Source organism: Girardinichthys multiradiatus, chromosome 5, assembly GCF_021462225.1.
Source record: "Girardinichthys multiradiatus isolate DD_20200921_A chromosome 5, DD_fGirMul_XY1, whole genome shotgun sequence".
Classification (NCBI taxonomy): Eukaryota; Metazoa; Chordata; class Actinopteri; order Cyprinodontiformes; family Goodeidae; genus Girardinichthys; species Girardinichthys multiradiatus.
Genome location: NC_061798.1, coordinates 16,015,349 through 16,042,826, shown reverse-complemented (window position 1 = coordinate 16,042,826; position 27,478 = coordinate 16,015,349). Strand labels below are relative to the sequence as shown.

General features: G+C 41.9%; 2 protein-coding genes across 7 annotated transcripts; one reads left to right on the top strand and one right to left on the bottom strand.

The window, feature by feature from the left end:
* Positions 1-12,050: 12,050 nt before the first annotated feature.
* On the top strand, positions 12,051-17,825 carry si:ch211-113e8.11 (protein ANTAGONIST OF LIKE HETEROCHROMATIN PROTEIN 1). 3 transcript variants are annotated; one of them, XM_047365253.1, is made up of 5 exons: positions 12,070-12,235; positions 12,397-12,657; positions 16,298-16,424; positions 16,564-16,647; positions 16,746-17,825. In XM_047365253.1, the coding sequence occupies exons 4-5, from the start codon at positions 16,571-16,573 to the stop codon at positions 17,401-17,403; spliced, it is 735 nt and encodes a 244-aa protein (XP_047221209.1). In that variant the 5' UTR covers positions 12,070-12,235; positions 12,397-12,657; positions 16,298-16,424; positions 16,564-16,570; the 3' UTR covers positions 17,404-17,825. The 3 variants fall into 3 exon arrangements, with proteins under 3 accessions (XP_047221207.1, XP_047221209.1, XP_047221208.1); XM_047365252.1 differs by having other exon boundaries at positions 12,071-12,235; positions 16,560-16,647; XM_047365251.1 differs by lacking the exons at positions 16,298-16,424; positions 16,564-16,647; positions 16,746-17,825 and having other exon boundaries at positions 12,051-12,235; positions 12,397-13,522.
* Positions 17,826-18,514: 689 nt separating this feature from the next.
* On the bottom strand, positions 18,515-26,847 carry zfp91 (ZFP91 zinc finger protein, atypical E3 ubiquitin ligase). 4 transcript variants are annotated; one of them, XM_047365246.1, is made up of 12 exons: positions 25,994-26,847; positions 25,656-25,693; positions 24,254-24,370; positions 24,037-24,076; positions 22,993-23,103; positions 22,809-22,907; positions 22,489-22,674; positions 22,312-22,362; positions 21,963-22,041; positions 21,316-21,430; positions 21,110-21,209; positions 18,515-20,222 (listed from the first exon to the last, which is right to left on the bottom strand). In XM_047365246.1, the coding sequence occupies exons 1-12, from the start codon at positions 26,404-26,406 to the stop codon at positions 19,238-19,240; spliced, it is 2,334 nt and encodes a 777-aa protein (XP_047221202.1). In that variant the 5' UTR covers positions 26,407-26,847; the 3' UTR covers positions 18,515-19,237. The 4 variants fall into 4 exon arrangements, with proteins under 4 accessions (XP_047221202.1, XP_047221205.1, XP_047221203.1 ...); XM_047365249.1 differs by having other exon boundaries at positions 22,815-22,907; XM_047365247.1 differs by having other exon boundaries at positions 22,809-22,904.
* Between the last annotated feature and the right edge of the window lie 631 nt (positions 26,848-27,478).

The window sequence follows — 27,478 nt, the reverse complement described above, 5'->3', positions numbered from 1 at the left end:
TATTCGTTGCAGTCTGGACCTGTCCTGTCTTGTGGATGAGCCAAACTACACTGAGATGGATGAGGACAGGACAGACTGAATGATGGCAGTGTAGAAGATGACCAGCAGCTCCTGTGGAAGGTTGAACTTCCTGAATTGCCTCAGGAAGTACAGTCTCTGCTGGGCCTTCTTCTGAACAGTGTCTATGTGTGAAGACCATCTCAGGTCCTCAGAGATGGTGGTTCCTAAGAACCTGAAGTGGTCCACAGCCGACACAATGTTGTTGAGGATGGTGAGGGGGGTGTATGGGGGTGGTGTTTTCCGAAAGTCCACCACTATTTCCACAGTCTTGAGTGGGTTGAGTTCAAGGTCGTTCTGACTACACCAGTGGACCAGCTGATCCACCTGCTGTCTGTATGCAGACTCATCACCGTCCTGGATCAGTCCAATGACAGTGGTGTCGTCTGCAAACTTAAGGAGTTTCACGGACGAGTCCGATGAGGTGCAGTCATTTATCTGATTTACTGGTACTGACAAAGGGCAGAAATATATGGAGGATCAATTCTGTTATGGCCCCTGTACCGAAAACTAAATTAATTTCATATGATGATTTGCAGTGGCACAGAAACAGTAACTAATTGGTTCCACTATGGAATAAGCGGTAGAAAATGACTGAAATTTACAATTTTACTTTAATGATGAATTACAAATTACGGTGTTGCACTTTTAGCTTCAGCTGTATTAAGACATGATCTCAGTTTTCGTCTGCAGCTACAGAGCTGCAGGTGGCTCTGTGGCTCACTTAATATATTAAACCATGAAATATTGCCCTGTTTTTTTTTTTTTTGCTTTGTTAAAAAAAACACTGGCTCCACCCTGGCCCCTCTGCTAAATGTGGTCTAGAACCGCCACTGCCACCACAGTGGTGTCATCCGCAAACTTCACAACCATGTTTGATTTGTGAATAGCAGAGCAGTTGTGTGTGAATAGGGTGAAAAGGACAGGGCTGAGAACACAACCCTGTGGCTTGACGGTGTTCAGGATCAGTGGGACAGATGTGAGTTTGCCTATCCTCACCACCTGGGGCCTGTTGGTGAGGAAGTCACTGATCCAGGAGCAATGTGGTGCAGATAAACCAAGGTTATGGAGCTTCATGGCTAACATGTCAGGAAGGGTGGTGTTGAAGGCTGAGCTGAAGTCCACAAATAGCATCCTAACATAGGTTTTAGGGTGTTGCAGATGAGTCAGAGCCATGTGTAGTGCTAACAGCTTGGTAAAATCCAAGATTTAATCCAGATTTAATGGTAAATTTGATGTCATTTATACTTGTCAGAATGTAATTAGAGATGTCTGAAATTTGTATTTTGACTAGTGAAAATATAATTAGAGATATCCTAATTAAGTAATTTGCCTAGTCATAAATCAATTTCAGATATTTGGAATGTAAGCCTGGTAAGGCCAATTTTATGTTAAAATGGCCTGCCATACTCCATATCCTGTTGATCGTAAATGAGAGAATACGTCAGTTTGCCGAAGTACCAAGAGTCATGCATGTTTACGGACCCGCTTTCAAAATAAAAGCCTGCCTCAGTGACGAACAGTACCGCCAATCTAACCAGGGGAAACATTTTTCAAAAACTTCAATGTTAAATGTGCATCTTTAAAGATTTCTAATTATCCTTCCTAAAAATATTAAGCTATACATTTTTTCTGAAAAAATCCTGGTAAATATGCCCAATATTATTCAACATAATAATAATCTTTTAAAGTAAACTGTCATTCAAGATGATTTCTATGCGGATTTACAGTTGAGTTTCTATAGATGTCACTCAATAAATCTCATCTACATCTGATGTGGAAAATAAAAAAAGCCCCTTAAACATGGAAAATCTACGTATACCTCACTAATATCCATAATCTTCGTAATCTGATGTCCCAGGGTGATTCTTCTCCATATAAACATTAAAAAGGTTATCTACATCTAATGTGAAATTTCAGAATAAGAACAACACTAATTTGGCAATATCGTCTTATTTGTTTTGTGTATTCATAACACCAAAGAAAATTGTAACTTTGTAAAATGCAGCTATATCCTCTCTAGATGTCACTTCATTCATATCTGATGTCAAAAATACACCACTGGAATATTCCAATATAACTTATACTTACATCAGCTTAAAAAAATGTCTGCCAGAGACCGATTTCTGCTAAGTGTAAGAGTAGACCATCTATGTCACCTAAAACGTACATATTGGCTGTTAAAATCTGAAGCCACTTAAATATGGCAATTATTATATTTCTCAGCATACATGTAATACTTTATCCAGAGGTGTAAGACCTGTAAGGTGCACAGATTTCCAAGTTTAAATTTTAGTTGTTCTTTGAAATATAGCCTATATAGCTTCCTCGTTTCTCAAGAAACTTTCTCTATATGTACTCTGACTGATTCAATCCCTGTTACTGACTTGATGACAAAAATGCTATTCCCAAGGGCCAGGGCTGTATTGTTTGAATAAAATTATAAATAGATATCTTTATGAGGCTTCAATTTTAGACAGACAGGTAGTCATAATGAGCACCTACTTCCCAGAGGCTTGACCTTAGCCAGTAGGAGAGGAGCTGAGGCGGTGACGCTGTTTCAAAGACTGCCCCCTCGTTTTTTCATTTCCAGCTGCATGTTGAGGGGGAAAAGACAAAAGAGCGACCCTATAAGAGAATGAGGCAAAGAGCACGAGTAAACCTCAGTCCTTTTGAGGTGCTGTTGGGCAGACCTCCAAATTTGGGCAAGGGGACATTGCCTAGACCATTGCCCTCCACATCTTTATGTGAAGATAAGATGTTGTCTTACTGTCAAAACCTGTCCACTGTGCTTTCTCAAGTTTCACAGACGGTGAAAGCGACACTACCTGAGGAATGTTAAAAAGAAAGACGAAAATAAATGGGCTCAGGCAAATCTGATGGGTAAGAAAAAACAACATTTATATGTTAGGGAGGAACTATATCAGTGCTTAAGAAATAAAAAGACAGTAAAATAATTTGGAAAATAATATATTTGTGGCAAAACATATTTTAAATTTATTTGGGTGGTAACAAATATGAAAGAAATAAAAGGGCCAGGAAAATGAAAGCAGCAAAATCTTCAAGTTTAAAATAAACAAATTAGTGGTTTAAATAAAAACAAGTGTATTATCAAAGAGATAATTTACATTAGTTAACGATTAACATGGAAATATTTATTTATATCTGACTAATTGATAAATTATTGAATAAATATCTACGTTTTAGTATTTTGTTGCAATTAATGGCACTGTCATTAATATGTCTAGCTACCTTTTGGCCGAGGAATTATTTTATTAAGTCATTTAATTATTTTGGTACGTATTCTTAATTATGGCAGGATTGGAATTTTATAAAGTGAAGTGATCTAAATTTATGTGGAATGCTGCCGGAACTTCTAAACTGCTTCCTCTATTTGTTATTTATGATAAAAAGAGCCTAATGGTCATGTGGGGGTGCTTATCATATTTAATGTTTCCTGTTATAGCAGGGTAGCTGCTTCTGTTTATCACTAAGGATGGAATAGTACATAATTCCCACTTTTTCTCTACCCTTAATGGTCCAAAAATTTTGCTTATTTTAGTTCTTGTTAGCAGCACTTTATTCTTAGTAGCATCTTCTTTTCTTCATAGAAATACAAGATGTCCTTTTAATGCAGAATGTTTTCAATAACTGACATGTGCAGGCAGCCACATTTCTTACCTCAGTGGCATAATGAAATGCAATGTCTTGGAACAGTATTAATACCCCTCGTACTCGTTGTCTTCCGCTTATCCGGGACCGGGTTGCGGGGGCAGCAGACTCAGCAGAGACGCCCAGACGTCCCTCTCTCCAGACACCTCCTCCAGTTCCTCCAGGGGGAGCCCAAGGTGTTCCCAGGCCAGCCGAGAGACATAGTCCCTCCAGCGTGTCCTGGGCCGTCCCCTGGGCCTCCTCCCGGTGGGACGTGCCTGGAACACCTCCCGAAGAAGGCGTCCAGGAGGCATCCGGTATACATGCCCGAGCCACCTCAACTGGCTCCTCTCGATGTGGAGGAGGAGCGGCTCTACTCCGAGCCCCTCCCGGATGGCCAAGCTCCTCACCCTATCTCTAAGGGAGTGCCCGGCCACCCTACGGAGGAAGCTCATTTCAGCCGCTTGTATCCGGGATCTCGTTCTTTCGGTCATGACCCAAAGTTCATGGCCATAGGTGAGGGTAGGAACGTAGACCAACCAGTAAATTGAGAGCTTTGCTTTTCGGCTCAGCTCTCTCTTCACTACAACGGACCGGCACAGCGCCCCCATTACTGTGGCAGCCGCACCGATCCGTCTGTCGATCTCCCGCTCCATTCTTCCCTCACTCGTGAACAAGACCCCGAGATACTTAAACTCCTCCACTTGAGGCAGGAACTCCCCTCCAACCTGAAGAGGACAAGCCAACCTTTTCCGGTCGAGTACCATGGCCTCGGACTTGGAGGAGCGGATCCTCATCCCAGCCGCTTCACACTCGGCTGCGAACCGCCACAGCGCATGCTGTAGGTCTTGGCTAGAGGGGGCCAGCAGGACCACGTCATCTGCAAAAAGAAGAGACGAAATCCACTGGTCCCCAAACCCGACCCCCTCCGGCCCTTGGCTGCGTCTAGAAATCCTGTCCATAAAAGTTATGAACAGGACCAGTGACAAAGGGCAGCCCTGCCGGAGTCCAACATGCACTGGGAACAGGTCCAACTTAGTGCCGGCAATGCGGACCAAACTCCTGCTCCGCTCGTACAGGGCCCCCGATTCCATACTCCTGGAGCACCCCCCACAGGGCATCACGAGGGACACAGTCGAATGCCTTCTCCAGGTCCACAAAACACATGTGAACCGGTTGGGCAAACTCCCATGAACCCTCGAGCACCCTGTAGAGGGTATAGAGCTGGTCCAGTGTTCCACGGCCGGGACGAAAACCACACTGCTCCTCCTGAAGCCGAGGTTCGACTATCGGTCGGACTCTCCTCTCCAATACCCTGGCGTAGGCCTTACCAGGGAGGCTGAGGAATGTGATCCCCCTGTAGTTGGAACACACCAACACACCCTCCGGGGACCACCACCCCAGTCTGCCAGTCCAGAGGCACTGTCCTCGACCGCCACGCAATGTTGAAGAGACGTGTCAACCATGACAGCCCTACAACATCCAGAGACTTGAGGTACTCAGGGCGGATCTCATCCACCCCCGAAGCCTTGCCACCGTGGAGCTTTTTAACCACCTTGGTGACTTCAGCCTGGGTGAGGAAAGATTCCAACCCCGGGTCCCCAGCCTCTGTTTCCACCACGGAATGCGTGATGGCAGGATTGAGGAGATCCTCGAAGTACTCCTTCCACTGCCCGATAATGTCCTCAGTCGAGGTCAGCAGACTCCCGTCCCCACTATAAACAGTGTTGGCGACGGACGGTTTGCCAGAATCGCTTCGAGGCCAACCGGTAGTCCTTCTCCATGGCCTCACCGAACTCCTCCCAGGCCCGAGTTTTTGCCTCTGCCACAGCCCGTGCCGCAGCACGCTTGGCCTCACGGTATCCGTCAGCCGCCTCAGGAGTCCCACAAGCCAACCACAGCCGATAGGACTCCTTCTTCAGCTTAACAGCATCCCTTACTGCCAGTGTCCACCACCGGGTTCTGGGATTGCCGCTGCGACAGGCACCGCAGACCTTACGGCCACAGCTACGGGCAGCAGCATCGACAATAGATGCGGAGAACATGGTCCACTCGGACTCTATGTCTCCAACATCCCCCGGGATCTGGTCGAAGCTCTCCCGGAGGTGGGAGTTGAATACATCCCTGGCCGAGGGCTCTGCCAGGCGTTCCCAGCAGACCCTCACTATGTGCTTGGGCCTGCCAAGTCTGTCCGGCTTTCTCCTCCTCCAGCGGATCCAACTCACCACCAGGTGGTGATCCGTGGACAGCTCAGCCCCTCTCTTCACCCGAGTGTCCAAAACATGCGGCCGAAGGTCTGATGATACGACAACAAAGTTGATCATCGACCTCCTGCCTAGGGTGTCCTGGTGCCAAGTCCACTGATGGACACCCTTATGTTTGAACATGGTGTTCGTTATGGACAATCCGTGACTAGCACAGAAGTCCAATAACAAAACACCACTCGGATTCAGATCGGGGAGGCCATTCCCCCCGATCACGCCTTTCCAGGTGTCACTGTTGTTCCCCACGTGGGCGTTGAAGTCCCCCAGCAGAATAATGGAGTCCCCGGGAGGGGCACTATCCAGCACCCCCGACAGGGACGCCAAAAAGGCCGGGTACTCTGCACTGCCACTCGGCCTGTAGGCTGAAATGATAGTCAGAGACCTCTCCCCAACCCGAAGGCGCAGGGATACGACCCTCTCATCCACTGGGGTAAACCCCAACACGAGACGGCTGAGCTGGGGGGCAACAAGCAAACCCACACCAGCCCGCCGCCTCTCCCCGTGGGCCACTCCAGAGTAGAACAGAGTCCAACCCCTCTCAAGGAGATGGGTTCCAGAGCCCACGCTGTGCGTGGAGGCGAGTCCGACTATTTCTAGTCAATATCTCTCGACCTCCCGCACAAGCTCAGGCTCCTTCCCCCCCAGCGAGGTGACATTCCACGTCCCTAGAGCCAGCCTAAGCATCCGGGGATCGGGCCGCTGAGGTCTCCACCTTCGTCCGCCACCCAATCCTCTTTGCACCGGTCCCTCACGGTTCCCCCTGCAGATGGTGGGCCCACTGGGGGATGGTCTCTCGTTCGGGCTTGATACCCCTTCACCTTTTAATATTTTTCACAATGCAACAAAAAACCCTGTATTATTTGTACTTTGTGTCATAGACCAACACAAAGTTTTGCAGTGTGGAAAGAAAGGAATATATAGTTTTCAAATATTTTTTAGGGTTGTTGTCCTACTGGAAGTTGAACAGGTTCTCTACTAGGACTGTCCTGTGTTTAGGGTAACAATTGACTTTTATGGTTTACTTTAGTGTTTATGTACATTTTTATATTATTATTATTATTCTCTTTGATATCCTTCCTTGTGTCTTTTTCTCTGCTCTTACTCTGCTCATTACTCTTCTCTCCTCGGTTCCCTCAGCCTTCATTCGTCTCAGCTGTTTCCCATACTCACCTGATTACTCACACCTACATTCCATGTCATTTCTCCATTCATCCCTCAGTATTTCAGCTTGCCTGTTGCATTTTGCCAGAATCTCTTGTTACTCTCCTTGTTTTCATGTTGTTCTCTCCTGCCTGTGTCTCTGCCATATTCCTCGTCCATGTTCCTTGTGCTTCCTGTAGGTTTCCTCATCTTCATTAAAAAAAGTATGTTTATTCGGCACACCGGTCTATGCCAGGGTCCTGCTACTCCACCACACCCAGTGACATTTAGCTCCATCTATCTTCCCATCAACTGTGAACAGCTTCCTTAACCTAAGGTCTGGGCACACAGAATGGATTTGGCCTTCACAGTGTAGCCCCTAAATTGTAACAATGCCCACCCTTGCATATTTGACAGACTCCAACTCTTGCTGTTTTAAAATCTCATCTAAAACACACTGGCTTAGATCTTTTGTATTTATTTCTCTAGTATTATTATTCTGGATATTCAACATGCTTTTTATGGCAAAGAAATCGGTTTTAAGCTCTGAGAAGTCTTCTAGTCTAATAAGACACGCATGATTCTAGAATTGCGTCGCTCATGTTGGCAGCATGTTGGAGTAGCTCTGTTGTTTTCATTCTGATATCTTATTTTTAAAAACTCGAATTCCTCCTTTTGTGGATGAAGATTGCTTTTTTTGGGCAAATATTCCCTATAGTGTTTCATACTGTGCAGCTTGAAGGATTTTGGCTGATACATTTGTACCTTTTGACGTTTGTTATGACGTGTAACCATGGCATCAAGGTGGTTTATGTACAACTGGGAGCAGCTGATTAACATCTCAAAAGCTTAAACAATACCCTAACTACAACCCCAATTCTCTGATGAGTTGAGAAGGAGGAGCCGGGGATGCAGAGCAGGAGCAAAGAGAAGGGAGAGAACAAGGAAGTTCAAATGATCTCTTCCGTCGATTATGATGGGCAATGTGAGATCATTGGAAAACAAGTTGGATGCACTGAGACATGGCTGCAATATCATATCCCTGAATCCAGCGTCTCTCTGCCATGCGTTCTGAGGCTTTCATATGAGCAGACAGAGATTCAAAGAGAAGCGGCAAACGCAAAGGAGGTGGATTAACAGTTCTTGTGAATAACAAATTGTGCAATCCAGGACACATTACTGTTGAGTATCGTCTCTGCAGACCAGATGTTGAACTGTTAGCAGTAAGTTTTCATCCATATTTACTCTGAGAGTTACCCAGTGTTATTTTCGCAATGTTATTTACGTTCCACCTTCAGAGGACATTGTGCAAATGTCAGGGACTCAAACATCTCTAAAGCAAGACCTCCTCAAGGCAAATCAGATCACAATCTTGTTTTTCTCTGCTTTGAATATAAACCCCTTGATCAGAGGCAACCTCTAATAAAGAGGACTGTGAAAAGATGTTCCCAGGAAGCCGAAGAAGGCCTGTGAGGTTGCTTTGAGGCTACAGACTGGGATGCACTGTGCCAGTTACTTAGAGAGGACATCAATGCCGTAAGTGTGTAATCTACTATATAACTTATGTGTTGATAACAACATCCCCACCAGAATGATGAGATGCTTCCTCAATAACAAACCCTGACCTGAAGGACCAGCTTAACCAGAAAAAAAGAGTCTTCAGAGAGGGAGACAGGGAATTATCGAGGAGTATACAGACGCAATTTAAAGTCAAGATAAGAAAGAACAAGGTGGTGTACAGGAGGAACCTGGAGAGCAAGCTCCATCAGAACAATATCAGAGATTTGTGGTCAGGAATGAATCCCAGGCTTCAAGCAGAAGGATAATCAGACAGATGGATGTCTGGACAGAGCCAATGAACTGAATACATTCTTCAATAGGTTCAGTTCAGGAACAAACTCAGCATCCTTCTCTGCTGCCCACAGCCAAACAGACATCTGACCCTCCTTTGACCCAAAGCTTCCCTGTCACACCTTAAATGTTTTATCTTCCACCTCAGGCATGGAATCTCCTGCTTCTACATCTGACTTAAAAAAGCTCAAGACAATGAAGGCTGGCTCTGTCCTGGAGACCCCTCTAGAACCTCTGGAGATTAATATGCAAAGAAGGATTCTTCATAAAATGAAGAACATTATGGAGAACCTTGAGCATCCTCTTTATGAGTCTGTCGTACAACAACAGAGTATCTTTAGTCAGAGGCTTTTTCAGATCTGCTGTAAGTCCGACCACAACAGAAGATCCTTCCTGCCCACAGCTATCAGCATTTACAACGGCTTTATGAAGAAACCAGCAGAATATGAGCTACAACAACATTTAATAACATTTTTGAATTCAATTGGACAATAAAACTACATTACAGTACAACAATGTAAAACTGCTTGACAAAAGTGTGTATGATTCCTTAGAAAATTCACAATGTCTTCCATACATAATGTATCTGTTTTCATTTCATGTATAGGGGATTACAGTTTATAAGGGTCAAAATATAGCTAAATGCTATATGCTTGCTGGTACAAGTGTAGTCATAAAAAAAAAAATTAAAACAAGAAGAAGGTGACTTGAGGGAAAACAGTGAATAGGGACCTCTTGTGGATGGAAAAGGCATACCCAGCAAAAAAGGCCAAATCTAACCTCTGACCAAGCTCGGACAGTTCAGTACCAAAAAGTACAAAAGATTTGCCAAGTGATGCTTTCTTTAGCTACTGCTAGTAACCAAGCTACAGAAGACATCAATAATGAAACCTATCTCTAATAACATAGTAATAGCCGTTTTAAATAGCCCATCCACTGATGATAAACTAGAACTTGATAAAAGATATGTTGTCAAGTAAAACCTTCAATTTGAATAATTTAAGATGTGACTGCTTTTATATAAAGAAGCTGGATTTATTGTCTTTTGCTATTAAATGTGTTTATGCAAGAAATAGCTCTCTATACATAGACTGAATTAAAATAGTCAAATTTAAATGTCACTTAAACTTAGTGGAAATGTTAAATTCAATTCAATTAAAAAATACTTTAATCATCCCAAAGGGAAATTAAATGTTGTTGTAGCGCATAGTATGAAGGTTTCTTCACAGAGCCGTTGTAGATGCTGATGCCTGTGGGCAGGAAGGATCTCCTGTAGCGCTCCGTCTTACAGTAGGTCTGAAGAAACCTTTGACTGAAGACACTCTGTTGTTGTAGGACAGTCTCGTGAAGATGATGCTCAGCGTTCTCCATAATGTTCTTCAAATGTGTTATTAGTTAAACTTACAATGAATTTGTTCTGTTTAGAAACTGAGAAATTAAAACAAAATTACACTTTTTCAGTAGTTACCAAGAATTGCTTATGGACAAAAAGGTGCAATAGTTCGGTTTTTTTATTTTTTATTTTTTTATGTGTCCCCTTCTGGCAGCCAAGGCAAATGGATGGTGGGTCTTGTTGTCTACATTATCTGTGCAGATTTGCCTAACATAAGACAGGGAGAATGGAAAATGGGCCCTGTTGCAAAACTGACTTCATTATTTAAAAGTATTATATCATAGCTGGATCAACCATCTAGGAGAACAGGCCAATTATGAAGAGACAAAGAAGAAATCAGGGGGAGGGGGGACAGTGGGTAAAACTAGGGAATCAACAAAAATATCTTTCTTTTAAACTTTTTTTTTTATTATTTTCTGCCTCTTTGGAACTAAAACAGCTCACTTTTTTTAATTGTTTAAAATTTTTTCATTTTAGATTTTAAAATGTGCCCACTGAAGTGGACAACAGAACCATTTTACTTTAAGAAAACAGACCCATTCAAATCAAAATAGGCTTACGAGGAAAAAAAAGAATTTTAATTCATTTTATAATTAACCTTTTGAATCAGACTGAACATTTAGCCTGTATCATTTGTTGAACTGCTAAACCGAACTTAAGTACTCTGAACTTTTGTTTTTCACATTTTGACTACATAAAACCACAAACGTCAAGGTTTCCAATCCATTCCTCACAACATAACTGTGAAGAATGGAGAGGAAAGAGGATTTTAGTTACTTTGAACGTGGCATGGTTGATGGTGCCAGACGGGCTGGTCTGATTATTTCAGAAACTGATGATCTACTGGGATTTTTACACTTATCCATCCCTTGGGTTTACAGAAAATGGTGTGAAAAAGAGAAAATATTAAGTGACTGGCAGTTATAGGGATGAAAATGTCTTGTTTAGGTCATAGGACAGTGGGTAGACTGTTTCAAGATGATAAAAAAAAAAAAACAGTAGACCAGACATCTTGATGCAAATACAATAAACTGTTTAGAATCAAAATGATGGAATTAATTGTTATATTTGCATGGATATGAGCGCATATTGGTATTAGAGGAAATGAAATAGCAGACAAAGTTAAAAAAGAGGCTACCAGAAACATTTTAGTTGAAATAGATATCAAATTCAGTCAAACAAAAGCAAAAAGCATCATAAAGAAGAAAATCAAGAAAGATCACAAAAACAATGGGAAGAAGAAAGAAAAGGTAGATGGTTTTATAGAATTCAGTATAAAACAAGAGAAATGAGGAGTGCTGGAAGAAACAGGAGTGATCAAACTATAGAACAAATATCTACTGCCAGAAATACAGACATGAAAAAATTAAATTGATTAACAGTCTTTCTAAAATAAAACTAAATGTAGATCCCAATGATTTATTACAGAGGAGTTCAATATCTGATACTGCTCAAACGTTGATGCATTATCTTAAACACTTGTTTGAAAGCCTGAGTTTTTTTGGGGGGGTTTTGTTGCTTTTTTTTTTAACGTTGTTCCAGTCCACTCTCTTTTCAATTAATGGTGGTAACTTAGTTTGCCAACTGCCAAAGAAAACATAAGAAGAAGAAGAAGAAAAAGTTCGGTTCGGGTGCCATTCAACCTTGGTATTTTGTTGAGATCCGACGCGGGATTACCTACTTGGCCACATGCGTCATCAACAGGGGGGCGTTACCTGACGCGAAAAAAAAGCGTAGTAACAAGATGGCGGAGCTTGAAGACCTGCGCGCATTTCTTCTATGTTTACAGATGTTCGTCTTAATGCAAAAACAGGCCATGAGCATCCAAAAACAACAGTTAATGCGGAAAAGGAGACGGCGACTCCGTGCAAGAACAATGGTATGCATAATGTTTTCATCTGAATATGTTCAGTTTCCTCGAGTGTAACGGAAATAAAGTTGCTACACAATGAGTATTTAGTTTGTTCTACGAACACATAAATAATTCTTACATATATAAATATATAAAGTTCATTCCGATGTTATATATTAACCTTATAGGCATTGTTAAACATCACGAGGAGGCGTGGTGTTTGGACGTATCCACGAGCGCAACTTTGGTGGGACGTCACTGTTCCAGAAATGACCGACGAGGAATTCCTGAGGAACTTTCGGGTATCAAGGGAGTCATTCAGTTATATTTGTCGAAGTCTTGCCCCCATTTTGCAAAAGAAAAATACAAACTGCCGTTTGTGTTTACCTGTGGATAAACGAGTTGCAGTCGCATTGTGGAAACTGGCAACAAACACTGAATACAGGAGTGTAAGTAATCTGTTTGGCGTTGGTATTGCGACTGTTTGCCATTGTCTACAGGATTTCTGTAATGCTGTTATAAAAGTACTGCTTCCTGAACACATTAAGACTCCAGATTCCCAAAAGCTGGTAGAGATGGCAGCGGTTTTTAAAAACAGATGGGGGGCACCGCAATGTGTTGGAGCAATAGATTGCAGTCACATTCCAATTATAGCCCCAACAGAATACCCACGGGACTACTTCAACAGAAAAGGATGGCATTCAATCATATTACAGGCTGTTGTTGATGGAAGGGGCCTGTTTTGGGATGTGTGTGTTGGCTACCCTGGGAGCGTGCATGATGCACGAGTGCTAAAACAGTCTAAGCTGTGGGAATTGCTTAGCGATGGACAGCTTTTTAGCCAAAACACAGTCAATATCACAGGCCATAATGTAGGACAGTATTTGATTGGAGACCCCGCATACCCTATGAAAACTTGGCTTATGAAGCCCTTTTCAGATACTGGTCTACTTACCCAACAGCAACAACAGTACAATGCAAGGCTAAGCAGTGCCTGGTCAGTTGTGGAAACAGCTTTTGTGAGACTAAAGGGTAGATGGAGGTGTCTCCTAAAGAGAAATGACTGCAGTTTGGACCTCACAAAGAAGATGGTTATGACCTGTTCTGTGTTGCACAATATTTGTGAAGCAAACGGTGATCAGTACATTGATGATGATACCGAGACTCATGTTAACGTTCAGCCACCAGTTCGTGTATTACAAGAGGGTCAACAGCTTGAGGGAACGGATGTGCGAGCAGCATTGTTAGACTATTTTAACTCTGACTGATGTTACTGCAAATACATGTAAATAAATCATTTGTGTGGAGTGCTAACACATCTCCTTTGTATTAATTTCTTATACAGAGATTGCATTTAACAAAAAGAAAAAACTGCTGCAAAAACAAATTTTAGAAACTTTACTACTTTACATTTTAACACAACACATCAATAACAATTTGATAAGACGCTGGCTGGCCTGACGCATCTCCATTTGAACTGCAAGATTCAGATGGTAGACTCAGAATATGGCAAAAACAACATGAAAGCATGAATCCATCCTGCCTCCTATGGTGGTGCTGGTGATCTAATGGTGTGGAGGATATTTTCTTGGCACACTTTGAAACCCTTAGTGCCAACTGAACATCCTTTACACAACACAGCACATATGAGTAATGTTGCTAACTATATCCATCTACTGCGTAAGACCCCAAACCATCTCAAATGTGTTTGGTGAACATGATGAGTTCACTTTGCTCCAATGACCTCCACAGTCACCACATCTCAATCTTAACAGAGCACCTTAGGTATGTGGTGAAGTGGGAGAGTGACATCATGGATGTGCAGCTAAAAAATCTGTAGCAACTGTGTGATGTTCTGACATCATGATGAATCCATGCCACAAAGAATAAATGCAGCTCTATCATTATAATTCTAATTAAGCAAACTAGACATGTGAGACATGAAAAGAAAATTTACAATAACACATGAAGAAACAGGTACTCTGCTTGGTGAGCTTAAGCAGTTCACTTTAAGCCATGCTGTGTGGATTTTGTTTGGAGAGGACCTAGCCAGTCTTATTTTTTACTGTTCTGAGAGTAGCAAGTGACTTTTTAAGAGAATTCATTACTTTCATACATACCTAGTCCTTTTTTTCAGTGTTCTCTTCAAATTGTATCTTGTGACAGCAAAGAGAGCTGGCCAAGGATCTGGATATTAATCTATGAGAAAGGCCTGGGTAAATGCAGGGAAAGAAAATAGTGTCTGGTAGCACACATTTTGGGACTGTGATACTTGTGTATTGGTTAGTGACTCTTAAGAAAAGAAGGAAAAGCTATTCTTCCTCTGGTGACTCTGGTCTGTGCAGGATGTGATCTGTCACCAAAAACGGTTCATTCATATTGACACATAACAGGTCATTGTAGTAGGGGAAGAAAGGAAAACAATTTAATGTGTGGTCAAGAGAAAAAACCATCACAGTTCTACAGCAACAAGGAAAATACTGATATGGGCTGCATGTCATGCACATGGCATGTACAGATAGTGCAGATCTGAACCACTGACCTCAAAGAAAGGATGTAGTAGATGTCAATTTAAAGGAAATGACCTCTGTGAATCCATACAAAGTTACTGGGTGATACGCTTACCTGTGACAAAACATTTCAATTCCTAGGAGTTGCTCCTATCCGCCTCTCAATGCTTTCCTAAACTGACAACAAGGGTTTATTTTAGTCAAACGTTCAGTCGTTAAATCTTAAACCATTTAAACAATTATGTGAGGTTTTGTAAAATCACTTGTAATGAGGCAACATAATACACAGATATAACAGAGCCTGTATCAAGTAAGGAAAAATATAGACAATAACATAATTAAATGAAAAAAGTTGTACAATTGTAAACAAACAATATCAGAATTAAATCAAATTAATATTAGATATCGTTTTCACTTTTGTTTTGAAGAATGTAAGACAAAAATAAGAAAATTAAAACTAGCAATAGTGAATTTATCTAATGTTGAACAATTTTGTAGAACAACACAAAGTAGTTGAGAATTATAAAGTAGGAAAAAAATATATATGTAGCTTTTTAAAGTTTTTACAAATAAAACTCTGAACAGTTTTGTGTGCATTTAAATTCACCCCCCTGACTCAATACTTGGAAGAACCAAGAACTTTTCGCTTGAAGTGTGTTGCCCTGTGTACTCCATATGCTTTTTACATTTTGTGACTGCGATACTTGTCTACTGGTTAGTGAGTTGTAGGAAAAAAAAAAGCAATTCTTTCTCTGGTGACTCAGCAGGTCTGTGCAGAATGTGATCTGTCATTAAAAACAGTTCATTTATAGCGACACATAACGGGTCACTGTAGTAGGGGGTACACAGCAACAGACATGTTGCACATGTTTCACACAATTTGTGACAGTGATACGCAAGTGTCTGTAAAGAGCAATTTCCAAGTCTTGTCAAAGACTAATAGTTTAGTGCACAAATAATACATGTCCTGACAATGGATTCTCCCATCTGATCTATGGATCTCAGCAGCTTGGCTGCTTCTCTGCTTTCTTCTCCTCTGCCATGCAGCCTATTAGTAGCCTAACCAACCCTGCAACAAACCTCTCTACAACTTTATCCCTTACTTGCCTGGTTTGTTTATTGCTCTTTTTTCTGCTGTTTTTCTGTAATATTCTCAAACAAACTGAAACCTTCACAAAACAGCTGGATTCCTGCTAAGAATAAATAACACATAAGTGTATTCTATTTACTCATTCTTGAAGACAATTGTTTGCAATGGATTTCATTTAGGGGTATTTAAAGGGGTTACACACATATCCACACCTTAGCTCTCTGATTTCTATTATTAAAAACATATGACAATCATTTATCATTTCCCTTCGTCTTCACAGTTATGCACTACATCACAATGAATCCCAATAAAATACCTTGAGGGTTGTGAATGTAAATTAACAAACTGTAAAAAAAAATATTCAAGGGGTAGGTATATTTTTTGCAAATCTTGATGAGGATATCTTGTATCCCAGGATTTTCTCACCAACTAGGGAGAAAATAATACTCTTGCAAGGGGCTGTTAGAGCAACTGTATTTTTCTTTTCAGTTTGGATTGAAGAGTGCCATACCACGCCTTACCTGTAGGTGTCAGTGCAGATAGCTGGAACGTAAACGCAGAGAAGCAACATAAACTGCAGCTACAGCAAACAGCTCTTTGCAGTTTTTGCCAAAAGGTAATATAAATTATTGTTCTTATTTCAGCTTAGTTATTTACATAATTTAATCTCTTACGGTGAGTAGCAGTTATTCTAGTACATTATTATTGCTATTTTATCCTAAAACCGAGCTCATATGCTATTGCTAACAAGTTAGCTCCAGTATGAACTCGCTGGTTGGATATGGAGTTTCCTCCGGCAGTGAGGAAGAGGAGGAAGACGTAAACAACAGAAAGGCTGAGTGAGTGGACGCTACTACTTACAGAAGGTCATCACGCAATAAAATAATGTTATTCTGATTATTTCTTGCGTTACCTCTCTTTTTATTTTGTTTTCAAGCTCCCTTCAGGATGATGTTGATGACCCTGCCAAAAAGAGCCGCAACTTTTTACTGGAATCTGACTCGGCATCAAGTGAGTCAGACTTAGAGGATCAGGAGTCCTCATCATCATCACTTCCTGCTCATCATCATCCCCAAACACCAGGCTCCTCAGCAGCCTTCCGGCCCATCCTGCCCCCAGCCCCCATAGACTCTGTTACCCCTAAAAAGTTACCCCCTCCAACTCTAAACAGCTCATCTGACAGCGGCGTTTTCGCCAACCCTTTCAAAGCACAGGCCGACCAGAAGCTCAGTGCCTTACAGAAACACGTTCCCCTCACCATGCAGGCAAGACCCTCCCAGATAGGGGGCAAAAAGGTGTGTGTTTCCTACAGGAAGGACGGAAGGTGCAGGTTTGGCATTAAATGCAAGTTTGCTCACGACAGTGACCTTCAGACCACGGTTATTCCCAGTGGCTGTCATCCAGCTGTCAGCGAAGAAACACCAGAGCCAGGTGGAGGAACCCAGAGCTACCAACAGGAATCTAATGACAAAGAGGCTGAGCAGCAGCAGATGAAGAAGAAAAGAGTTGGACTGAGTAACTCTTTGATTCCTCCTAAGAGAGCGCTGAAGCAGTATAGTATGCAGAGAGACAGAGAGCGAATCAATATGTCCTGATGACAGGTTTATAAGCTGAGAATAAACTGAATGTCTTCAATGAGGAAGGTGTGGACAGGGTTCCGGACCAGTAATCACACAAGTCTCCCTTTTCACTGTTCCCAGTTACACACGGGCCAATTCGTCCGTTCGTTCTTAAAGACAAACGCAGAGAACTAAAGGCTGACAGTACCTGTAAATAGTAGGTCTGAACTGTTTACTGATATCAAGGTACACCATATTTTATCAACATTTGGTTTAAAACTGCAGATTGTCCCTTATACTGTTCCTAGTCCTTTTAAGGAGATGCCAGAAAAAAGTGCATGTATCATAATTAAAATTAAAAAAATGAGAAAATTCACCTCAACAGTCTTGTTAAGACCTTAAGATCTTGTAGCAACAGTAAATTACCTTTCCTGTTTTAAATAAAAGCACTAAGACTATATTGTGTATTTTTATTTAAAAGCTTAGTATTAATCATACACCAGGAACAGTAGTTGCTGTCAAGGTATACCAAGGTTTTAAAACATAAGTTAGCAGTAACACAGAGCTGCCCCTTCTTTACCTGGTGCTGGGGACTGTTGGTCAGCTGGTTGAAAGAGAGCTCCAACACTTTTCCCTTACTTAAGAGAAAGACAAACTGGCAACATTTCCAGTTACAAAAAACATGTTTTTAGATATGGAAACTTAAGAAACACCACTTATCACACTTATGGCAATGCCGCCTTTTAAGAAGCTGACTGCGGGCTAGCTGAGGAGATAGATCAAGCAATCAGCTAATATAGTTTTGTTATGTTTGTTTTACTCTATAAGCAGGACAACAAAGCGGTATTAAACTGCACATTAAGCCCTTGAACTACTGATTCATTTTGGCATGTTAATGTATTTTGCTTAATGTATCAGAATTAAAATAAATGTCAGATTTTGTAGTAGTAAAAATTATATGTTGCTCTTCCGTTTTAAATTCAGCAGTTATTTCATGTTATGTATCTTTAAATTAGATTTGTATGTATATACGTTAAACTGTGGCATTCAACTAAGCTCTGCTTGTCCTATGCCTTGTACATACGAAGTAAAAAAAAACAAAAAAAAAACGATTGAATTTTCCACTAGAAATGACCGAACACATGGATTAAATATTAAGACATTTATTAGTTTTATAAATGGACTTTTGATCATGTTTTTTGTGCTAGAACAAATCTAATGTGTGAGATTATTATGCTCTACATAGCTCCTCTGTTCAAACGATGTTACACTTCAGAGGTTATAGACAAATCTGTGACTGTTTAACATGTTCATCGGTGATTCGCAGTGTCAGTGGTCATCTTTTGGCTCCTTAAAACATTAGATTAGACTAGTTATTGTTCCTGCAACGTAAACAAACATCTTGACTAAAGTCTTTTACAAGTGGGTTTCTCTGAAACATACTTTCAGTCTGTGACATATTTCTTGTCTTTGTGACACCTGTGTTTTTTTCTTAACCTTCTAAAATAAAGGCTAAACATTAAAATGCTGCCCATGTTTAGGTTTCATAAATTAAATTCCTGTATTCCAGCTGTCTGTATGCCACACAATAAGCAGTTGATTTATGGCAAATTTCTCAGGGAGGGGGAGGTGTAATTATGCATAACTGGAACCTAAACTCATCAATACACAAACTCAACCAGCTAGTTACAGGACTGTTATATACAAAGGCAACAAACACACACAAACGCCTCTTTCCCCGATACAGAAACTATGGAAACGCTACCATGTTTGACAATGAATGAACAGTACATATATATATATGTGATCCTACATTTATCTCAAACTGTACTTCAGTTGTCCTCTTCAATACATGCACAGTCCTAGTTATTTATATGAGGACCTGCAGCACATGTCTCTCACTGCCTTCAGCCTGGACCTCCCCCTGTCCTGTCTGCTCCCAGACTGTGCTGCTCTCCCCTACTGCTTCTGTCTGCTCAAGTGAGCTGCATGGCGGACAGGAGGAAGAAAGCACCGGATTGTCCAGAATAAATGCGTTGCCGTTGGCTGACGAGGGATCCTGGGACTCAGGCTGGCAGGTGGACAAAAGCGGAGGGCTTGGAGTGGCTGTCTGCATGGTCTGAAGCTGCTGAGGGTTGGGCAAGATGGGGATCTGTTGAACGTGGGTCTGTGACTGGCTGACAGGCTGGAAGGTCATTTGCAGGATTTGTGTCTGCCCCTGGCTCTGCTGATGGGAGGAGTAAGGCTGCATGGTCTGAAGCTGGGACTGATGTTGGGTCACCACTGAGCTGGAATGGAGTGTCAGCTGCTGGATTTGAGGCTGCTGCAGCTGCTGACCAGTCTGCACAAACTGGACGGGCATCTGAAGTTGGAGGTGCGTTTGCTGTTGGTGGTCGGCCGGTGAAGGAGGATCAATGGGGGTCAGGGCAATTGTCACGGGCACCTGCATCGTATGGAGGCTCTGGTCTTGCCCCAGTAAAACCACCTGAGGGCTCACCTGTTGGGTTATATGACCCCCATGGTGCACATCCTGACCCAGTTGATCCACCTGACTATCTTGCCCGACGTGGCTCAAGTCCATGCCTGTCATCTCTGCTTGAATGGTTGCTTGGTTTCCTGGTAGCTCCAGCAGAGAGGAAGGGGTAGTAATGAGGGAGCCAGCGTTGGCTGCTAGTGCCTCAGCAATTAGCACCTCCGGGTGGCTCTTGGCCTTGTGGGCTACCACACAGTCCTTCTTCTCAAACTTTTTACCACAAATAGAGCAGGAGAACTGGTAGGTAGCATCTGCATCGTGCTTCTTCATGTGCCAGTTGAGAGATGCCTTCTGGCGGCATGTGAAGCCACAGATCTCGCATCTATCAAAACATGGAGGCATAGTAGGGCTTTCAAATACAATGCCTTGCAAAGGTATTTCATATCATGTTACAACTACAAACTAGAGCTGCACGACATGATAAAGCACATAATCGCGATACTATTGTTGAATACTGCAATGAGAAAATAGACCATGATTAACCCAAATTTTCCTCTTTTCTTTCTGGATCACTGTTACAATTTTCTAACTATTCTTGTGAGCTTTAGCACATGAAATAAAATATCCAACCAAATATTTGCATCCAAGCAGCCATTTGAGTCTGCGATGTTACAAACACTGATATTGCAATGATGACTGTAGTAGAGCTGCACAACATAAGTAAAAGGGTGCATGGAGGTGTCAGCATCATGCTTCCAGATGCAGGGACAGGGAAACTGGTTTAATTTGACTAAATGCAGAGCCATCCTGAAAGAAAACGTGTTAGAGGCTGCAAAAAACCTGAGACTGGGGTGGTGGTTCATCTCCCAGCAGGACAAGAACCCTAAACACACAGAGCTACAATGGAATGATTTAAGTCCAAGTATTTTCAAGTGTAAGAATGGCCTAATCAAAGTTTAGGTCAAAATCAAGCTGCGAATCAGTGGAAAGTTGAAAATTGTTGTTAACAGTCTGATGGACTTGGAGCTGAAACTGCAGAAACGAGAGGTTCTACAATGGACTGACTCATGGAACTGAAAAAAAATGCATACCCCACAAATATTTTATATGTAAAAGAATATATATAAAAAACTATATTTTCTGTCTACTTCATGGTCATGTGCCATTTAGAGTTAGTCAATCTCTATTACAGAAAACCCCAAGTAAAACCGATTGAAGTCAATAGTCATAATGTGAAAAAGTTCAAGGGGTGAACAGAGAAATACTGACTGTAGCGGCTTCTCTCCAGTGTGTATCATGCGGTGAACAGCCAGATTGTGGGAGCTCTTGAAGGCCCGGGCACAGAACTCACAGATGTAATCTCTCTGGTCTACAATAAAACAAACAAAAACATGCAGTCAAACGTAGATGTTCTCCCAACATAGTTTCATTATTAGGACTCGAACAAATGAAAAGGCCAAGCAATGTGCGTGTACCTGTATGGTGCTTCGCGTGACGCAGCAGCTGCTTCTGTAGGCGGAAGAGCCTCCCACAGGAAGGGTGAGGACAAACATATTTCTTCTTGAGCAAGTGCTGATACTTTATATGATGCTAGTGTGGAGGAAAGTGTGAGAAAACAGATTGTCTAAAAACGTATTCCGATACAGTTTTTTTTAAAGGAACAACAGGGGAAAAAATCCCATCTATGAGATATTCCGGTCCGGCTTTTGTCTGGCTCACACAGCAAGGATACAGCTCTGGTCAGTGTCACAAATGACCTTCTGCGCTGAAGGCCTTTTTGAGAAATGTAAAGTGCAGTATAAATGGATGGACGGATAGATCCAGGGTTCCTACACAGACAGTGTATGATGTGTTGTTTAAATAGTTGCCTTTTCAGTACAGCATGAGCATTGTTCTGTTTTTGTAGTTTTGTGAATCAATTTCCTTTTACACAAAGGAAAATGAAAAGAAGAACGCAGCATTTTAATCTTATACATTTAAACTCAGAATTTAGATAAAAACAAAAGGCCCCATTAAACCTTTTGGGTTTGTGTTTCAATCAGGCCCTTTGAAATGTGTAATGAATCCCCGTTTGCTGACGTAGATGCAAACCTCAGGGATACGTGTGGCTGCTGAGACGAACCTGAAGGTAGCGAGGATGAGCCAACACTGTCCCACATCCTTCCATCTCACAGCGCACATACTGCACAGGCGGCTTCTTCCTGAACAAGTCAAGCAAGCGCAGCCCAGTTAAACATTATTGACTTTTTCACTCGGCTCCTCACAGACACATCAATATGTCAACATGCCCATACGCAGTCTCAACCACGTTCCCAACACATTAACATATGCTAGTGCTCAGTTCCCTACTCTGGAGCTCAGTAAGTTAGAAACTAAGGAGAAGCATCATAGCACACCTGTAAACTTCAGCTAAAATACTGGCATATTTATTAATGGAATTAGATGATTAATTTGAGACACGTCCCGCTCACCGTCTCTTCGGTAGTCGTGGAGTTTTGTCGTCTTTTTTCCTACGGCCTCTCCTAATTCAAGAGAAAATGAAATGTTTTTTTAGTGTCTACAGATACAATTTAGTATGAAGCGGCAGTAATAAGAAAGTAATTAGGAAGACCGACTAACAGTGACAAATGGGGTGGTGCTGCACTTACTTCCTGGGTCCATCTGGATCTTCAGCTATTTCATCCTCCAGTTTTACTTCATCTTGCACAATCTCCAGGTTATCTGAACCCTCTACTTTTATCTCAGAAACCTCTTTTTCCCTTGTAGGTGCTTTATCCTTTTCTTTCTTGTCCTTCGGTCTTAGAGGAACTTTGCGCTTTGGTTTAGGAAGGTCCCTAGGAAACAAAAACCCAAAAACAAACATACACCATATAAATATTTTATGATATTAAATCAAAGATTTTACCAGATTTGCCAATGAACAAAAAATAATCTAAATTAGGAGAAGAGAGATGTGAGGCGTCCATACAGAAACCTTTCAGCCATCGGGTCGTAGCTTTGATCATTCAAGTCGTCTCTAAATGGAACATCTTCATCACTGCTTAGAACGTCCTCCTCTTCAACACTGCTGAAAACAAAAATGATGACATGATCTGCAATCAGCATACGATGCTTCTACACAGGATTGAGCGGTGCACTCGGGGCAAATTTACCTCTGACTCTGTGGCTGGTAGCTGAAATCATTAGGGTCATCCTGATGGGGAAGGTTTTCATCATCCAGGACTTGCTCCGTTACCTCCTTGCTGTCCTCCTCTTTCTTTTCACTACGAGAAAATCACAGTGTGGTTAGAGGGTTTTTATGGCCCTGTGGGATATGGGCCACCTGTCCGGACTGCACCCTGTTTTGTGCCTACTGACTCGTGGGAAAAGCTCCAAATGAATGTGACTTGCAACAATCCCTTCTCCTTTTAAAAGTTGCTTTTAACCTTATCAAATTGTATGTGGTATGTGATAAAAAGTCTAGTTAATCACAAGCCATACAGGGCAAACATGCTGAAGAAGGGGCTAAGAACAGATGAAACCAAAATTACCGACAGTCAAAAATGTTATGCATGGTGGAAAATGTACACTGCACATGAACACAACTGGTGGTGGCAGCATCATGCTGTGTGCATGTTTTCCTTCAAACTAATCTCTGTACCACTGGTGCATGCTTTTATTTTCAGTTGGTTAGATCATTTGAAGCATTAATCAGGCTGGTGCAGCTCATCTAAAAAGCTCCAACCAGATTCTTGACCCACACCAGGAAAATGGATTACGTTGCATCAGTTCTTAAGTCACTGCACTGGCTCTGGGTTTCTAAAAGGATAGGTTTTAAAATTTTCCTGATGGTCTAAAAGGCATTGAATGATCTTGGGCCATTTTAGAGTTGCTGGTCAGGAGTGAAGCATGTAGACCCCACCGGAGATCTCTTCACTCTGTTTTGGGTTATCATTTCTAGCTTTTTATTTGTCTAAACATCGTCCTTTTAATGTCTGTCTTTTCATGTTATTATGCGTCGTGTATACCTGGCTGTTACCAACCTTTCTAATTACTATGAATGTTGTTGCAAATCCTGAAACCAAGTATCTTTTTTTCCATTAACAGAAATCCCATTTAAAATCATCTGGAAGAAACAATGCACATTCAGCACAATACACTGATATTCATGAGTGCAAAGGAGTCACCTTTAAACTGAGGGCTAAGGATATACTTACCTTTCACACTTTTGTTTATCGGTACTCTCTTCTTCCAGTGCTGTATAAAACAGAAAGACAACATTATGAGAACATATTTCGACCTTCCTGTTAAAAATAAATAATTGCATTGCAGTATAACACTTTTTTGTGTAATTGTTGGTATTAATGGGTTAAAATCATTATCACATGGAAGTGAAATTTAAGCCCGGCAGCTGAAGGACAACAGGTTACTCACCAGCTGGAATCTCCATTTCAGGTTCGGTCTTACACACAGGCTTGGCAGCGCTCCGGGCAGCCCTGCCAGCTGGGGGTCTGGCATTATTCTGGCCTGGGGGTCGTTTGGGAAGAAGAGCTGGGGTTGGGGGGGTTGAAAGCCATGAAACATTAGTGTATGCCATGGACTGTGTGGCACAGCCATGAACACACATCTGTTTTGCTTGAAATATCAATCAATGATGCATGTAGAGTAACAATAACTGAACAGTTACATTGCCTTGCAAAAGTATCCACATCCCTTGAACATCTTCACATTTGGTCACATTGCAACCACAAACGTATTTCATCGCAATTTCATGTGATAGATCAATACAAAGTAGTGCGTAGTTGTAAAGTGGAAGGAAGATGATCCATGGTGGTGGCAGCATGATGCTGTGGGGAGGTTTATTTTCAAAAGGTACAGTGATGCTTGTTTGTTTTTTGGACAAATAAAAATCTGAAGGGTTTAGCTCTCATTTGTATTCCGTCCCCTTTCCCCTGAAACGCCTAAATAAAATCCAGTACACACAACTGCATTCAGATGTCACCTGATTAGAAAATAGAGTCCATCTGTGTGTAATTTCATTTTTTTGAACAACTGCAAAAGTACAGAGACATCGCCATCCAAGAAGAGCAGAATTCATAGAAGTAGCCAAGAGGACCATGGTACCTCTGGAGGAGCTCCACAGCTCAGGTGAGGGAACACCACATTATAGAAGTGGGAAGAACAGAGAGGGTGTTGAAAGAAAGCCATAAGAGGTCCTCTGTAGGGTTTAACAGAAGCCATAAAGGGGTCACAGCAATCCTGTGGAAGAAGGTGCCCTGGACAGGTGAGTCCATAACAAAACCTTTTGGACCATATCAAAAACAGAAAACTAATAAAAACACATCACTCTGTACATACCATCCCCATGTGTATCATGGAGGTGGTGTTGTCATGCTGTGGGGATGCTTTTCTTCATCATTCACAAGGAACCTGCTACATGAAGCTACATACAGGGCAATCCAAGAAGAAAATCTCTGAGGCTGCAAAATACTTGAGGCTGGGTTGGAGGTTCACCTTCCTACAGGGCAACAACCCTAAACATACAGCCAGAGCTACAATAGAAGGGTTTAGAAAGCAAAGCATCATCGTGGTGCTAGAAAGGCCATCATCATAGGCAACCGATGAGGAATAAGGATATCACAACATGGAATTCATCTGCGTTTTCCTTTGCATTTCACAATTATGCTCTACTTTGTGTGTTGATCCATCGAATAAAATCTAAATATACACGAGTTACATGGTTCTAATGTCAACAAAATGGAAAAGTTGAAACCATATGAAACCCTTTGCAAGGCACTGGATGTTAGGAGGTTTTTGAGAAGCATCCACTGATTACCTTCAACATCTGAGGCAGGTCTCTTTAGGTCTTCTGAACTAAAGAAAGGAGGAGAGACAAAAACTCTGATCTTGCATTTTTTTAAACCGTAGAGTGACATGACTTGCCATATTTTTTTTTTTTTTAGCACAGATGGAGCAAATATAAAAAGAGAGCGTCTTAAAAGACAGGTAAGTTTTACTCCACCCATATAGGGGACGAGCCATGCCGAAGGCGTGCTTTTAGAAGTACCAGACCCCACTGATGCACGTTTCAACTCTACACAGGTTCATTATAAACAACTGTGCGCCCTTTGTTGACTGCATCTATAAGTAAAGGCTGTTAAATGTAAAGCTTACGCTGTGCCTTGAAGGCTGACTCCTGTGAGCCCCTCTCCAGCTTCCACCTGAACCGCCGAATCCAGCCCTTTCCTCCGCCTGGAGCTGGGAACTTTCCTCCGCTTGGTCGCACTGCTGTCCGGGCTCGGTTCGTCTTCTTCCTCGTCGCTTTTCGAGTCCTTCAGCCAAGCCGGTACTGCCCTGGTTGACCTGTCCCTTAGAACCCGTCCGGAGGTCTGCGCGCTCGACGCACCTCCATTAACCTCCACGGGAGAAGAGGAGACGCCGGACCTAGGTCGGCCCGCTCCCCGCTCTCTGAGCGCCCTCCGCAGCGTACCGGTCGTACTGGTGACCGGGGTCTGCTCCGCGGCCCTGTCCTCCTTCGGCTCTTCGTCTTTATTTACATCCTCGGCTCTATCGCAGGCTGGTTCCATAACCGTGACGGATGTATGTCCTACCTCTAATACCTCCTGAAGTCATGCAGGTTCACACGCAAAGTGAGGAATAACTAAGCACATTTGCTTGAAAGACGTTTTCACTCCAAGCGGCCCTTATCCAACACTGGTGCATTTTCTGTTGAATTCGTCGCAAATTAAATGCATACATTTATTCATTAGAAACTTAAAACTTTTCTTAATTATCTATTCAGCTATAAACCGATATAATTTTAAAGAAGTAGACACTATTTTCTTGTTCTTAAAGCTATAGTAAACCTACTCATTCGCCCAGGCCCAGAGCACAGCCATTTTGTGCGCTTTGTTGCGTCTCCTTTAAGCCAAATATAAACTGAAGCTGTGTTCAAAAGTGACAGCGCGAATCAGCAGCTCTCACACTCATCTGGATCTCCTCATGTGCCCTGGCACAAAACAGCTTAGTTTAACTGGGTTGTTTATAAATCTACAAGCTAAGAAAGGTTGCGCGCGCACACTGATAGCTGATGCTGGTGCATCACGGGAGCTGTAGTTAAAATTAAAACACTCTTAGAAAGCGCATTCTAGGCTATATATTCTTCGGTTTTGTTCGTTGAGAGACTTTTTATTTACAAAACGCTATTTGGCCAATCAGAATAGAACTTAATTTTATACAGTAAAAAAATGGTACCATGCTTGTAGAGGATTGTTTTTTTTAAATTTATTTTTACTGAAATGATTATGTTTAGTCCATTTGGAATATATGTACTAAATTATGAGCTCAAAATACATTTCTGAAAAATATAGTAAGATACCAGCTGTATGTTGAATGCATTCCACTGACAAGTAGTATGCTGAATATATATTTTACCTTAGAAGCAATGAATGTGTTTTATAGTGCAGCAGCATTCTGCACTGATGAATGCAGAGCTAACATGGCTGCCATTGAAAACCTGTACTGACTAGTCTGAACGGCGGCCATGCTTCAGGCTTTATGATGAAGAGTATGTACCACCAGATGGCAGCATTATAATATACTAATACAGGGGTTGGACAATGAAACTGAAACACCTGGTTTTAGACCACGATAATTTAT